This window comes from Lates calcarifer, linkage group LG16_LG22 (genome assembly GCF_001640805.2).
Source record: "Lates calcarifer isolate ASB-BC8 linkage group LG16_LG22, TLL_Latcal_v3, whole genome shotgun sequence".
Lineage (NCBI taxonomy): Eukaryota > Metazoa > Chordata > Actinopteri > Centropomidae > Lates > Lates calcarifer.
Window position 1 is genome coordinate 7,136,485 of NC_066848.1, and position 14,931 is coordinate 7,151,415.

The 14,931-nt window shown below is 41.0% G+C and overlaps 2 protein-coding genes across 3 annotated transcripts; one reads left to right on the forward strand and one right to left on the reverse strand.

Annotated features, from left to right (window-relative positions):
* Positions 1 to 809: 809 nt before the first annotated feature.
* On the reverse strand, positions 810 to 9,267 carry adka (adenosine kinase a). 2 transcript variants are annotated; one of them, XM_018688234.2, is made up of 11 exons: positions 9,100 to 9,267; positions 6,635 to 6,709; positions 5,067 to 5,120; positions 3,616 to 3,694; positions 3,310 to 3,482; positions 3,121 to 3,229; positions 2,719 to 2,889; positions 2,547 to 2,582; positions 2,332 to 2,446; positions 2,135 to 2,221; positions 810 to 2,032 (listed from the first exon to the last, which is right to left on the reverse strand). In XM_018688234.2, the coding sequence occupies exons 1-11, from the start codon at positions 9,189 to 9,191 to the stop codon at positions 1,908 to 1,910; spliced, it is 1,116 nt and encodes a 371-aa protein (XP_018543750.1). In that variant the 5' UTR covers positions 9,192 to 9,267; the 3' UTR covers positions 810 to 1,907. The 2 variants fall into 2 exon arrangements, with proteins under 2 accessions (XP_018543750.1, XP_018543751.1); XM_018688235.2 differs by lacking the exon at positions 9,100 to 9,267 and adding an exon at positions 8,120 to 8,280.
* Positions 8,352 to 14,540, forward strand: ap3m1 (adaptor related protein complex 3 subunit mu 1). The gene is made up of 10 exons (XM_018688232.2): positions 8,352 to 8,471; positions 10,112 to 10,193; positions 10,563 to 10,840; positions 11,710 to 11,881; positions 12,007 to 12,144; positions 12,261 to 12,346; positions 12,440 to 12,573; positions 12,765 to 12,972; positions 13,151 to 13,295; positions 13,402 to 14,540. The coding sequence occupies exons 3-10, from the start codon at positions 10,568 to 10,570 to the stop codon at positions 13,500 to 13,502; spliced, it is 1,257 nt and encodes a 418-aa protein (XP_018543748.1). The 5' UTR covers positions 8,352 to 8,471; positions 10,112 to 10,193; positions 10,563 to 10,567; the 3' UTR covers positions 13,503 to 14,540.
* The last annotated feature ends 391 nt before the right edge of the window (positions 14,541 to 14,931 follow it).

Here is a 14,931-nt window from a genome sequence, read left to right on the forward strand (position 1 = left end):
CTGTGACTGATTCAGATATGGGACCATGTGTGATATTCCACCATCTTATAGCTAAAAAATAAAATATTTATTTCAGAGAACTGATGAGATTATTCTTCAGCATCCCAAAGATATTTACAAAAGTGGTCCAACAGAAAGAGTGAATTGAGTTGTTGACATCTGTGTGTGAATACTGTGAGCGTAATGGATTTCATAGACCAAGTTTCAGAGCTGAAGCTACTTTTAGAGGGATTTATAAAGCAAACATTAAATTTAAAAAACCCAGAGAGGAAAAATAAATAAGCAATTGGATCAACTTTGTAAGGATTTATTTTAAGTTTTCGGCATCACTGTCTAGCACAAAGATGGGCGACTTGAGTGCTACTGAGACCAGAAAAAAAAAAGGTCACGAGGCTTTTTGGTGTACCTGAAAATATAACGAAACAGTCTGTATCTTTCTAGGCTATTGTGACATTATTTAGATTATATTTATATTCAACATAGTTGTATTCAAGTATTCATTGTTGTGCAGACCACAACATAACACAGACCCATAAGTACAGTTAGTTTGAAATGTTTGGTCCCATAACACAAGTTTAGCCTCAGCCTGAATTAAGCTCATGATCTTGATTTCCCTGCAATTTTTTTGTTATCCTCCATTTTCAATTTGTAGCATTTGTCAGCAGTGGTAGCCCAACAAAAAAAAATGTAATCTGACGATGTGAAATTTATATTTCCACTCCAATTAAATCTGATTTAGCAAAGCTGGTAGTGCTGATGCTGGGTTACACATTCTACAACATAGCAAACAATCAGCATACACCCAGAAATAAAGTACCAGTAAATTTTAATGCCCACTGTATACCTCTGACAGAAAACATTCAAATACAATGACCTCTTTCCCACAGTGCCAGATACCTTACATGCATTTTAGCCCAACAAGCCAACAGCTGCTCATCACTGGTCTAACATGCAAGCTTCCCTATAAAGACAAATGCAGTTTCACCTGTAGGCCTCTGCTCATCAAGACTTTAAACTTATTAACATTTACATAGAGGGAAAGGAAAAAAAGGCACTCATGATTAGAAGGACCTGCCCAAAAACTGCCACAAACTTCCACAATATTGATGTTGAAGGTAACTTCTGAACATAAGTGACATAGTACAGGTGACATTTAACACTGATCACAGGACGCATTGGGCAGAAGCTTCGACATATTTAAAAGAATGCACTTAAAATAAAAACATTTGGTTTCTTAACTAGTCTGTTCAATTAAAACAAGTCTTAACTAATATTCAAGATTAATTCATCTTTAAAAAAATCTAAAACAAATCACTACTGCACATTATCAACGCAGTATACGAAACCTTTAGCCCTCTGTTTTCATATAAGGTGTCCTCCCGTTGTAAAATTAGCCTCTTGTGCATTGATTCTGTCTCCAAGAGGAAGAAGTAAAAAACAGACTTGTGGGATGTCAACACAAGAACTTGCAGCAGAGTCTGATGAGTTTAGTGCAGCCAGATGCTGGCACTGTCAGAGCCGAAATACATCTAGAAACAATCCTAAAACTACAGCCTATAAAAACACTGCATTTGAATTAAAACTGGTCACATTCCATGGTGTTATCACGCCTCCTTTACGGTCCATTTATATGTGAATAAATTCCTGCATTGGCTCATGATCCTCTAGTGGCCCCAAGTGGAGGACACAGAGACAGACACACATATCAGGAAGCACCAAACCAACAACTGGTAAGAAATGATGTGTGGATGGATTGAAAAACATGGACGGGTGGCTGATTTTAAGAAATGGTGTTACAAGAACTGATGGCAGCACTGGTACAAAATAGCAGAGTTTATGGGTTAGAGTTGTGTATGGTATGGTGTGCATGCGGTTTCGGGCTGAAGGAAAAGCTGTCCATGAGTGTGTCATTTGAAGTCAGGCTTTTCTGGGAAGGTGCAACCTGCTCGTCTGATGATGATGTTGGCAGCGTAGTGTGCAGCCTTCACGCATTGATCTAGAGGTTTCTCCTGGACCAGCTCAGACAGGAAACCTGCATAAGAGAGGACAGACTTTAACAGAAACCCACAGAAGACGCGGGAAAGATGCAAAGCAACCTAGAAACGTATTAAATGACAACACAGGAAAATCTTACCTCCTACAAAGGCGTCACCTGCACCATTTGTGTCGACAATGTTCTTGGGGTCAATCTTCAGTACAGGGAACGTCTCAATCTTGTCGCCTGAAGGGATATGAGAAGAAAAATTATACCTAATTAAAGTATAGCTCTGTAAGAGGACATGGGACAGAGAAATTAGAGTGACATGAGGAAAGGAAAAAGGAAAATCTTACCCATGGCCATAACAGTGTCATCCTTCCCCTGGGTCAACACTACAATCCTCTGTCTCTTTGTGTTGACTTTGGGTAAAGCCTGGGCTTTCTTAGCAATTTCCTTAACATCATTGGTCTATAGACAAAATACACATTAACACAACCAGTTTATAATACACACAATGCATTAATAAACACAGCACCGATTGTGTTCAAATGCTAAATGTGTCACTCACCTCAAAGTCTTGCTCTTTAGCAAATGCTGCTGCCTCCTGAAGATCCAAAAAAAACAAAACAAAACAAAGACAAAGACTCATATTTTACATACTTAGTGTACAAAGTGTTGCATAAACATGTGCAGTAAATGCAAAAAGTATCTGAGGAATATACAGTGAAAATCTGGCTTACCGTCTCATTGCCAAACAGCACATCAACGTAGGGCATAACCTGCATGAGGTTGTCCTTGAAGAACTGGCAGATGAAGGGCGCAGAGAGGTTCAGGCAAAACAGCTTGTTATTTTCAGCCGCGTGCTTTGCCACTTTCAGGATGGACTCCAAAGAGACAGTCAAGAAAAAACCCTGGAAGGAAGGAATGACACCGGGTCATGGCTGATCTGTTTTTTATATCTTGATGGGCTTTAATGAATCACATGCAGTAAGGTCCTGAACAGAAACTGCAGCAGTATGGCCAGAAATCCCCCTGTGGGTCCTCTGATGATCACACATGGGTACAAAGGTGAAGTGATAGGACATGAGTTGTCCTGAATATCATATGTAAACACCATACAGTGTTTGGTAACCACTACTCACTGCAATATAACAGACTTTGGCCTTTTCCACCAGCTTCCAGTTTTCTTCCAGGTCTAGATGCTTGTCCTTCTTATAACAGTTAGCAGCAGCTAGGTTAGCTACCAGAGACCTGAGAAGGGAAAACAACAAATATGTTACAACCAGATAAGATTTATAGTGAGATAAATACATATTACTTTATTTAGCCACCTGTTATCCCCAGTGATGCAAGCAGCACACGTCCCTGTGGGCTCTTCATCTTGCTCGTAATAGTGGGCGTCGACATGGGCCTCCTCAGCCTTATGCTTCAGGATCTCTCCAAACTTGTCTTTGCCAATGCAGCCAAAAAATGTGCCCACTTTATGGGGTTCTTGAATCATCCACTACAAGACAACAGCTCTGATCAGCAATGGTCAGTGAGACCAGTGGCTACAGTAAAATTTCACAGAACATTCATGTGGTGAACATTCCTGTAACAGCACAGGAAGTTGGCGAGTTTGTGTGTGTGTGACCAACCTGAGCAATCTTTATAGAGTTCTGTGTGGCTCCTCCAGCGTGGTACTCAACTTTAAACTTCTTCACCAGCTCCTCAAATCTACACAGAGAGAAAAATGATGCCATTCTCATAATTCATATATTCAAAAGAGGATTCAGTCTTCACTTCTGCAATATTGAGACTCACAATATCTTTCTGTGGTTGGTGCTGGACAAGGTTCAAACCTCACCACACACAAAGTATCAATTATGGCTGGGTAGTGAAACTGTGCCTGTCTGACACCGAAGGCTTGGCCAGATTCTTAAAGGAACAGTTACGACATTTTGAGAAATATGTTTATTCACTTTCTTGCTTGGAATTAGATGTGAAGAAAATATAAAACTGCACCCTGTAGCCAATTAGCTTAGCTTTACTGTGTCCACCCCCATGGCGTACATGGTGGGGGTTGTAGCTTGACGGCACATAACTTCATCTGGCGTTGGGCTGTTCTCTGCAAAATATTTCCTCCGGGTAAAATATAAAACACATGCATGACTGATCACTGATTATACTACTTGAACCATTTATGCCTGTTACATAACACAATGACTGGAGCAGCGCTTTGATGTTCCGCTCAGGGCTCTCTAATTTGCCATGTTATGCGATCTAAATATAGCAGTAATATCAACCCACACACAGTTATACAGCACATCTGTGTGGTGTATTTGAGTGAGAGACAGTGAGTGTGTTCAAATATGTCATTGGGAGGAAGAACAGGCCGACTGCTGTTAAAGGTCCTGAGACTGAGCCAGAGGTTGCAGAGGAGGAGACATCTGGGAGGTGGAGGGAAAAATCAAGTAGGGGTGACTGTCTATTGTGGAGATTATCTCACCTTTTTTGTGTGTGTGTGTGTGTGCATTGTGTCAGTTAAGTCTTTTAACTTTGCTTTTCTATCCCTCTATCCCACTGAGCTCCTGACAACATTACTTGACTAACGGACTAACGGTAATTATGAGTACAGTTCTCCCCTGACATTAATAATTCATATGTCTGTAGTGGTTGCATAAAAGCTGACTCTATCTTTATTAATTCAAAAAGTCAGAATACATGACTATAATCCTCTCTCTCTCACAAGTACAGTCACACATGACTTTCTTATCTCCTGCTGTTAAATGTTTGCTTTCTGGCTCTTGTCTCAGAGGGACTGGGAGGTGAAGTGCCCTGTTTTGCTATTGGCTGAGACCATCTCCTTCTGCTGGATCTGCTGCTCTGCCATTGGCTACCTACAGAGGAACGGAGGTCAATCGCGGTGATTTCTGGTGTGTGCCTGTTTTGACTGGCCAGCTCCAGAACAGTGAGGAGCAAACTAAATAATGATACAGACATATTACTTTCCTCCCTGTACAGACTACAAAACTCAGTTAGTAGATGTGTAATAGCTCTCTCATAACCTTTAATCTACAGAAAATAGTGCAGTGTAGGAGATACGAACAGTGCTTTGTGTTTGTCCTCTGCCAGAATCTGGTCATTGGGCTTCAGAGTGTACCTGCAAATAGTTAAAGGAGAAAAAAAGACGCATTAGTTTCTCCAGGTCGTTAGAAACACATGCTAAATCAAACCCTGCTCATTCAAAACACACACAATAAGAGTCTGGATTATGGTTATGTGGATAAGCACTGGGAAGAAAATGGTCGTGCTGCCAAATAGGTTGGTCACTCCAATGGAAAATGTGATTACTGAAATTTTTCAGCTATCAAGTCACAGGGAAAGGCTCTGTGAAACCGGCTTTGTTTCTTGCCACCACCACTCGGTACAAATCAATATGTTGGTCAATAATGCTACACAGACAGTAGCTTCCTTGAAAGACAAACACAGGTTGGCGATTAAGGTTCTGCTTAAAAACTTAGTTCTGCTTTATTCTACATGAGACTGAATTAGAGCTCTGGTTGGATGGTTTAGCTCTAATCCAGGAGTTTACGCAAGGGGTTTGACAGTGGACTCTGAGCTGGCACCCAAAGAAGTCCTTTGCCCTGGTCAACTGTGACAGAGCTTGGACAGACCAGAAAACTACTAACCTGATTGTTGAACGAATGAGTAAGTAAATAAGCATTGAAGTAAATCAAATCTCTGGATTACTGCAGCATAGAATAGTGCCTTTACAGGAACACTACAACCTTAAACTTTTACTAAAAGACAAACTGAGTCACAGAGTGAGTTTTCTGTGGTCTGCTTACAGTATTAAAGGCTTGACTGATAGGATTGAATAACGCTGATAAACAATCAATAATGTGAACGTCACAACAGTGTGGAGTGGCACTCATTGTGTCTCTCAGCTAACACAGTCTAATACATATCACTGTCATGCTAAGGATACACGGTCTCATACATTACAGTATATCTGCTGGACATACAGCTCTGCTGATGCTCTGCTCTCTTGTATAATCATTATCTTGTATCTCCATTGATCAAATTACATCATAGAGCCTGTTTCCCTTAAGGTCAGCCTGTCATAGGGGTGACCTCACTGATAACAAATATCATTATATCACTTGATCTAATTATGTCTGAGCTTTACAGAGACTTTACGACTAGACTAATTTACTTTAGGTTTTCTATCATTTTACTGTATTTTACTGTGTATTGATGTATTTTGTATTATTGTCTTAGTGTTGTATTTATGTGTTCTAGTGTTTTATGTGTGCTGAATGTATGCATCCCACTACTGCATAACAAGTTGCCCTACAGGGGACAAATAAAGTCACTGAGTGATTGAAAAGATGGACTCAGGCTCTTTATCTTGAGTAGTGCATAGTATTAGCCAAATATTTGCTATTTCTTGTGCTTATATAATTCTAGAGTTAATTGTGCAATCTGTGAATTAATGTTTGAATCTTTATTCATAATAACCTATAAGGGGACTTCTGTGCAACTACAGAGTAGCATTTTAATACCACACTAAGCATTTCTAAACCAATCAGCAGTGAGGATTACAGCCATTCATGACAGTATTTTATTTAAGTGACAAGAATTTTATTCCATCACCTCAGTCCTTTAACTTACTTGTCCAAGAAGTCTTTGTCCACTACAGCAGAGATGTCCAACAAGGGGTTTCCCATTCCAAAGAGTGAATTAGGGCTGAAACATAAAGAATAAGTGTTAAAAGAAAAACACAGCTACAAAGGGCAGGACATTAGTGTTATTTACATTAACTTAACCAACATGACAGTAAAAAAGGGAACATCTCACAGAGTCCAAAATGTTTTGGCCTGTTTGTCTCTACTTTCTGAAGCTGCTCTTAATAATTCAACAGGATTTGAAATTAGTTATAGCTTTAGCCTGGCCGGTTGATTTATTAAAAAAGCAGAAGGTTAATTCATTCATTTCAGCACAGTGTAGAAAGTTAAAATTCAGCTGAGTGTGCTGGGTTTTTATCCCTGTATTGCCCATTAATTTGCACAGCTTTGTTTTCATGTGACTTCAATCACATGATTTAAAACCTCCAATTTACACACACACACACACACACACACACACACACACACACACACACACACAGCGGAAATAAAACAAGTCCGAGAGACATATTTTGGAAACACACGACTCATCAACAAATAATACAAAAGAATATGAAGGTGTTCAGCAGTGAGACAGACAAGTCAGTCATGCATGTAAACATGTTATATCATTCACAGCAAGGCAACATCAGGAGAGTAGTAGGCTGTGTGTGTCTTTGTGTTTGTGCATTGTGTTCTTTCCTGAGGCAAACAACTGAGTGCAAGGCTCAAATATCTTTGCAAATCATAGTCTTGTGATGCCAGAAAACATCATTTTAAAAACAGCATGACAGCATTCCCACCACTGAGGCGCAATGAAAGCAACTACAAGGCACCTCTGTGCTTTGTGTCAACACATAACATTCCCACTGGAATCGGTCTTACACATCAGTAACCACTTAAAGCCAGCGAGTCGGTCTGAAACTTTCGCTTTCCTATAAGCTTATTATCATACTATCTGTGAGTAATACTACAAAACCACAAAGCAAATGTGGCAGCATGTTAACAACACATGCATCAGATCTGTGTCTCGTGTTGTCTTCACTTTTGCATGCTATTTCTCGATGTCGACTCAATCTTGTCTGTGTTTCTGGGAAAACCCCAGATGGAGGACACAGCCCTTGACAGATGCCAGCTCCACATGAACATGTGCTTGCACATTTTCCCATGTAGCCTGTCTTCCTGCAATCGCCTGAGGACAAGCAAGAACGTGGAGCAACATGGAAGAAGGCTTTTGAATATGCAAAGAGAGGGGAGACGTAGTTACCGAGCAGACAGTGACTCAAGCTACACAGACAGGTTTTTGCCGCTGAAAAACAGAAAAATGCATCAACCAGCGTGGCAGAGGTCTTAAGTCTCATCATCATTTCCTACTGCACATACATCTGGCAATGTGCATTCAGGTGATAGATGGGGTTCAGCAGCCAATTACACTACACCACAACCAATGCCTGGCTTTACATCAATTCCCTATATGTCAACGTGGTCTTACCTTGCAGTAGACATGGTGTACCTCTCTCTGTGTAGCAGCTAGTTTCTGATAGACCTGTTGAGCAGCCTAAAACCGGCTCAGAAAGAGCTAATCATTCAAAAACTTCACAATTTCAGCTCAGTGTGCGAGGTTATAGATTTTCCACCTACAAAAACAGCTCCTCCTACTTGGGACTGTATGATTGGAGGCATCTCGGGGAGGAAGGTTCAGGACACTCTGTCTCTTGTCTGATGATTGGCTTGTCTGGTCGAGTCTAGCCTCGATCCACTCACTCTTTTTGAAGCTAAAAACACGGCGTGAGAGGCGTGCTGATGACAGAGATACCGTAACTGCAAGGTTTCGGCTGGGCTGAGTAAGAGACGTCGCCGGGTGATGCACCGTGCCGGAGGCAGATTTATTCAGGAAGGAAAAAACACCATAAAAACATTACACATTCACGGCCATGTGACTGCTTCGCATTTCATTGTTTGGGAGCTGGTACAGGATGGCTCAGGCCAGCTTTCTCTGCAGTAATCGATGCTATACCAAGAATGGATGGAGTGCCCAGAGTAGTCCAAGTATTTCTTTTTGCAGCTTTAAAACATGCAGGGGCAGTTGGTGGTCACGTTAAACTTAGATTAGATATTTGGCACGCACACACCTGTACAAAAAACTTGTTGCGAGAGCTAACAGACAGCAGCAGCGTCTGAAGTGTCCCTGACACTCAAGTTTACAATTAGCAATTAGCTGCAGCTGCGTGTTAAAAGATAACGACACTGCAAAGGACTTTACACTGACGGCCTCCTCTCCCCCGTTGTGGTGGTTCGTACATTTAATGGTTTCAAGACACCCACCGTTTTCAACCTCAATTATTCATAATGTATTCAGGTTAACACTGCAAACTTAGAGAAAAGAGCGCACATTAGCATTCAAACAAGTCGTGTCTCCTGCTTTCCGACGGCCAGTTTGCTAGCCTTTTTTTGTTTTTATCTTTCGGTCACCTTAGTTTGGCAGGAGTCTCTTTGGTCGGAGACTCCGTCTTCTCCTCCACCGAAAGTTTGGGTTTCTTTGCTTTGGGTTCTTCAGAAGCCATGGCTGACACGGTAGTGCAATGCACGCTGCAAACACCTTATTAACCGGCGTAAAAAAAAAAAAAAATGCGGTCGAGCTAACGGAGCGAGAAGTTTGTCGCCCTGAGTAGAGCCTCGCAGGCAGCCGTCGCCTTGCCCACTCCTCCACCAATCAGTGGTCTTACACTGAGGTCTTGCTGAGGGTGAGGGGACGTGGCCGACCACTTTTTCAGCGACCCTGCAAGGCATGTTTATTTGTGTAACACAAAGTGCTTTACGAAAGGCATTAAGACAACTTGTAAAAGAAATACAAGGCAATGTAAGAAGAGTCACACATAAATAGGATTTTAAAAGAGTAAAATAAATACAGTACAGTGCAAGATATGAAGAAAGTGTTCCACATTTAATTTAAGGCAGCTGCACACAGAAAAATTAAAAGTTAAAATATGAAATGAGAGTAATTTTAAATATTAGTGTTTAAGTTTAAATATTGAAAAAGAAAAAGCTTGAACAGTCTGTAATCTGTCCTCTAGGGATTCTGTATCATAAAGTCAGGTAAAGTCTACATCAAATTACGGCAGCTATTTGACCTGTGACATTTGAAATCTAACACGAGGATTAAAGGTTAGAGTGTGCAGAATCTGCTACATCTCTTCCAAAGGACTAAAATGTATGTTACTCTAGGAGGAGGGATGGCAAAAACACCTGAGAGGCTCTGCACAGGGCAACAAAATCCCAAATAGCTGCCCGCAAACCTCGCCTGATTAAAAAGTCAGAAACTTTGCTCCGAAAGTGCTCATGAGATTGACACAAGATTCACTAAATATTTAAACTTTCCGGAATATATTTCAGTATTTTACTAAACTTGTTTTGGCCTTTTTGTGTGGATTATTGACTTGTACTTGTACTGACTGCGTTGCGTTTACGTGTCTTAAATCTACAGGCGTCTCTTTCAGCAGCTCACACAGTTCTGCCATATTGGCACCGAGTTGTACACTCCTGATACAATCAGCTGGAGTTAGCAGGTAAAACTTTTAACAATCCGTGAAACTTTGTTCCCATTATCCTCTATTTAGTGCTTTCATGTCAGACTCGTGGTTGTTTTGTTTTTAGCATTAGTATGTAGATGGTAAAAATGTTGACGAAGTTGCCAATCAATCAGGGTGTTACCCAGCCGGTTAACTTACCTGAGGTTGAAGTTAGTTTGACTCATTGACAGTAGGTAAATGTTTACATTATTACACATTACATTAGCACTGTGCTTTGTTTTGATTTGTGGACCAACAAACTGTTGATGAGGGCCAAAGTATTTAAAACCTGCTGATGTAAGGTGTCTGTCTCAATAACACGGAACACGACTAACAAAATCAACAACAACCGCTTCATTGTTGCAGCTGAGATGATCCACAGTCTGTTCCTAATTAATCACACGGGGGACATCTTCCTGGAGAAACACTGGAAGAGTGTCATCAGCCGGAGTGTGTGTGACTACTTCTTCGAGGCGAAGGAGAAGGCGGTGGACCCGGAGAATGTGCCCCCGGTCCTGCAGACCCCACACCACTATCTCATCACCATATACAGGGGCAAGCTCTTCTTCCTCTCCGTCATCCAGACTGAGGTCCCCCCGCTGTTTGTCATCGAGTTCCTGCACAGAGTGGCAGACACATTTCAGGTGTGTTTTTCTAGATATATTCCAGGTTTTATTGTAGCCTGTGTAAGCAGATTGTGTTCAGATGTGGTTTAGATGGACTTTGGATCACATGACACTAAACTGCATCTCAAGTGATCAGATTTTACTTCCTTGAAACGATTTAATAGGAAATTGCAGCAGCTGATGAGGACATATTTGCTCCTAAGCCCACAGCAACGTGCAGTGTAGGGCTACAACTCACAATTATTTATTTTATCAGTTCACCTGCCAGTTATTTTCTGAATTAATTAATCTCAACAGGTAGTGAAAAAGCCCACTGACCTTCCCACAGCCCACGGTGACACCTTTAAATTGCTTGATTTGCCTGTTCATCAGTTCAAAACTCAAAGATATTTCATAAACTATCATGTGACAAAGAAAAGCAGAAAATTCTTACTTTTAAGGGCTGCTACTGTGGGTTTATAGTGGTGTGTACTTGTTTTTTTCAATCACCCAAGATACATTTTAGTGTCAAGTGTGAATAGGAGCTGTGGTGTAATTTCACATTATGTACTGAGCAGGTTTTCAGTCTGCAGTGTGTTCATGCAGAGAGAGTAAATTTGGTAGCTTTTGGGTGTGCTGATGCAACACAGAAAGGAAATGGAGGAGCTACTCACAGCCACATGTTAAAACAAATTTCACAGTGTGAAGTTAAGGCAGTGGGTGTCTTTGTGTGCACGTATTGCAGAATTTCCCTTTAGTAGTGAAGTACTGTATGTTTCTTTTCTTGTATACTCATTGCAGAAAGAATATTCAGTACTCTCAAATTTAGTGTATTGCACACACTGCATGTATACATTAGTTTGTCAGTCAAATGTTTGCTTCAGTGTAACAGGTTTTTTTGTCAACAGGACTACTTTGGAGAATGCTCAGAAGTAATTATCAAGGACAACGTGGTGACAGTGTACGAGCTGTTGGAGGAGATGCTGGACAATGGCTTTCCACTGGCAACAGAGTCCAATGTCCTCAAGGAGATGATCAGGCCTCCCACCATCCTGCGATCAGTTGTCAATACACTTACAGGTAAACAGAGGTCACCCTGACTCTGGTGTTGAATTTCAATCTGAACTCTCTAAACCAAATCTGAAATAAAATCTGCAACGTTTATGTGCACATTAATGTTTTTGCCTTTTTCGTGTGCTTTCCAGGAAGCAGTAATGTTGGAGATACGTTGCCAACAGGTCAATTATCCAACATCCCGTGGAGGCGGGCTGGTGTTAAATACACCAATAATGAGGCATATTTTGATGTGATAGAGGAAATAGATGCCATTCTGGACAAATCGGGTATGGACAACCACTTGTTTGATCACCACAGATGAGGAGTGTGTCCATGGCAGTAATGTTGGATATAATTAAACTCCTTAAACACGCTCGCATCTCCGTCTACCTTTCTTATTCAGGCACAACAGTATTTGCAGAGATCCAGGGTGTGATTGAAGCCTGCGTGAGGCTCACTGGGATGCCTGACCTGACTCTGTCCTTTATGGTGGGTTCATGTCCTTGTTGCTCTGTGTTTCTCGGTGTAAAGTGTAAAACTCACTCATCATCATCGTGATTGCTGCTGCTTTTGTGGTGACAGAATCCTCGTCTTCTCGATGACGTGAGTTTCCACCCGTGTGTGCGGTTTAAGCGCTGGGAGTCGGAGCGTGTCCTCTCTTTCATCCCGCCAGATGGAAACTTCACACTGATGACCTATCATGTTAGCTCTCAAAAGTAAGCACGAGCACAGCTGTGTGTCTGATTCATAATTTTGAAAGAACAAAGCCAGTCCTGGGCATCTCTATGGTCATGAACAAGGAGACGTAGACTTTATACATGCTTTCAGTATCGTTTAAATATGTGATCTAGCAATCAGCCGAACTGTTTATTGTACCGTGGTCAATTCTGTCTGTGTCCACCCTCAGTCTCGTAGCCATTCCAGTGTACGTGAAGCAGAACATCAGTTTCTTTGAGACGGGAAATTGTGGTCGCCTGGACATAACGATCGGACCCAAGCAAACCATGGGGAAGACGGTGGAGGGCTTGATGGTCACTGTCCACATGCCTAAAGCTGTGCTCAGCACCAACCTCACAGCCTCACAGGGAAACTACACCTACGACCTCGCAACCAAGGTAACGAACCACGTATAGAGTGGTCCTATGGTTTTTGAATGTGGACCCTTTTATCCAATCAGTGTCTATAATAATCCTTGTTTTTTGTTAGTCTTAGTACACTAAAATTAAATAAGAATAAATAATGAAATACATTTTGTTTACTGTCCTCACTCTGATCATGTCTGTGTTTTCTCAGGTGCTGGTTTGGGACGTTGGAAAACTGAACCCCCAGAAGCTTCCTAACCTGCGAGGCAGTCTGAGCATGCAGGCGGGAGCCCCCAAACCTGAAGAGAACCCCTCACTCAACATTGACCTAAAGATACAGCAGCTGGCCATATCAGGTAATCATCAACCAGTCACTCCCTTTTAGCCCCATTCCTTCTTTCATGATGTAGTTGATTTGCACTTTCAGCCGTTTCTCACTTTGCTTCACTCCCCTTGGCACAGGTCTCAAGGTGAGTCGTCTTGACATGTACGGAGAGAAGTACAAGCCATTTAAAGGGGTCAAGTATGTGACTAAAGCGGGGAAATTCCAAGTGCGAACCTAAGTGATGACTGTCAGAGGCCAAAGGTCAACAATCCAATGTGCCAAATAGGGGGCAAAGTTACCACACTGCTGAGTCAGCTCTCCAATAAGTCTTACATATGCTCATGGCTCATTGTTAGAATGCAAAATCGTTCATTAATAACAGTTATTTATTATGTGTTTGGCATTACATATATGTATGACTGGATGATATGTTTGGCCTGTAAAGGGATGCCTTAATAATCAATGTGACCTTTTTGAAGTGCTATTAGTTTCTACCCAGTTTAATTGTGCTGCATTGTATGAATCATTCCTCTATCTTTTTGGACTATTCTTTTTTATTTTTTTCTGTTTCTTTTCTGTTTTTGTCTAACACCTTCTGAGTGTTGCCTAAGGGGAATATTTCAGGTTGAAAAGGGACACTCTCAGCTCACTGCCTTGCTTGTCACTACTTCAACTCACCTATACAATCTTACTTGCATGTTGCCTGAAAGTAAGCAGCCATGCCTTTGAAAACCATTTTACATAATATAAGGTAGCCAGTTTTATACTTACACACACATATGTGTATATATATATGTGTTTATTTTTGAAAAATCTAATGTAGTATCTACTTTCTGAGTAGCTGCAGTGTGTCTTAAGGCACTGTCTTTAGTGCAGGTATTTTTGCACACATTCACTCTTCAATGTGGCCTTGTAAGAGTAGGTTTAAGTGCTTTGTGAAGCACACACTACAGAACAAACCACATGTTTTCTAGGCCTGAGGGAAGTACATCTTAAATTTATCTTATATCTAAGGTACATATTTTGACTTAGGAAGGGAGCACAACAATCTTCAGGGCCTAGAAATGACCTACTGATTCACACAGTCTGTTGGGAACAGTTGTATAAAAAGCACTCAAATCTATAAGATCCTCTTCACAATCTTGAATGCAACTTCTTTACTCAGCACAGCATTTGCACAATCTATTGTCCATGTGGAAAATACTACTTAAAGCTCTGGTATGAAGTTGAATCTGTATTTTAGTGTATAAGATGTCTTATAAAAGCTTTAAAATGATTATTATGTTTATGTGTGCTTTTTTTCTGGTCTACCACTTTGGTCAAGACTGAAATATCTCATCAACTACCCAATGCTTAATCTTGACGTTCATAGTCCCCAGAAGATGAATCCTACTTACTGCAGTGTTGACATTTGTTGTTTTAGTGAAATGTTTGCTTGCAAACATGATAAATTACATAAGATGAACATGTTTAACATCATACGTGCTTAAAAGTGACATGTTAAATTGCCACTGTGAGAGCGTTACCATGCTAATGTTAGCATTTAGCTCTTAAAGCCGGTAGCATAGCAGTAGACTCTTTGTGTATTGATCTATTTTAAGTCATGAACCCCCACAACTCTCTCTCACTCGTTTCACGGTAATGCTACCAGTGACTTAAGAGGCCGA

What these genes read in the sequence shown, in the direction of transcription:
- adka (XM_018688234.2), bottom strand. Translation starts at nt 9,191, where the DNA reads ATGGCTTCTGAAGAACCCAAAGCAAAGAAACCCAAACTTTCGGTGGAG. An exon ending in GAGGACAAACACAAAGCACT is followed by an intron (nt 3,695 to 5,066) that starts GTTCGTATCTCC and finishes CTCTCTGTGTAG; the next exon opens with ATTTGAGGAGCTGGTGAAGA. An exon ending in TGACACTGTTATGGCCATGG is followed by an intron (nt 2,222 to 2,331) that starts GTAAGATTTTCC and finishes ATATCCCTTCAG; the next exon opens with GCGACAAGATTGAGACGTTC.
- ap3m1 (XM_018688232.2), top strand. Translation starts at nt 10,568, where the DNA reads ATGATCCACAGTCTGTTCCTAATTAATCACACGGGGGACATCTTCCTG. An exon ending in AGTTGTCAATACACTTACAG is followed by an intron (nt 11,882 to 12,006) that starts GTAAACAGAGGT and finishes TGTGCTTTCCAG; the next exon opens with GAAGCAGTAATGTTGGAGAT. An exon ending in CCTACGACCTCGCAACCAAG is followed by an intron (nt 12,973 to 13,150) that starts GTAACGAACCAC and finishes GTGTTTTCTCAG; the next exon opens with GTGCTGGTTTGGGACGTTGG.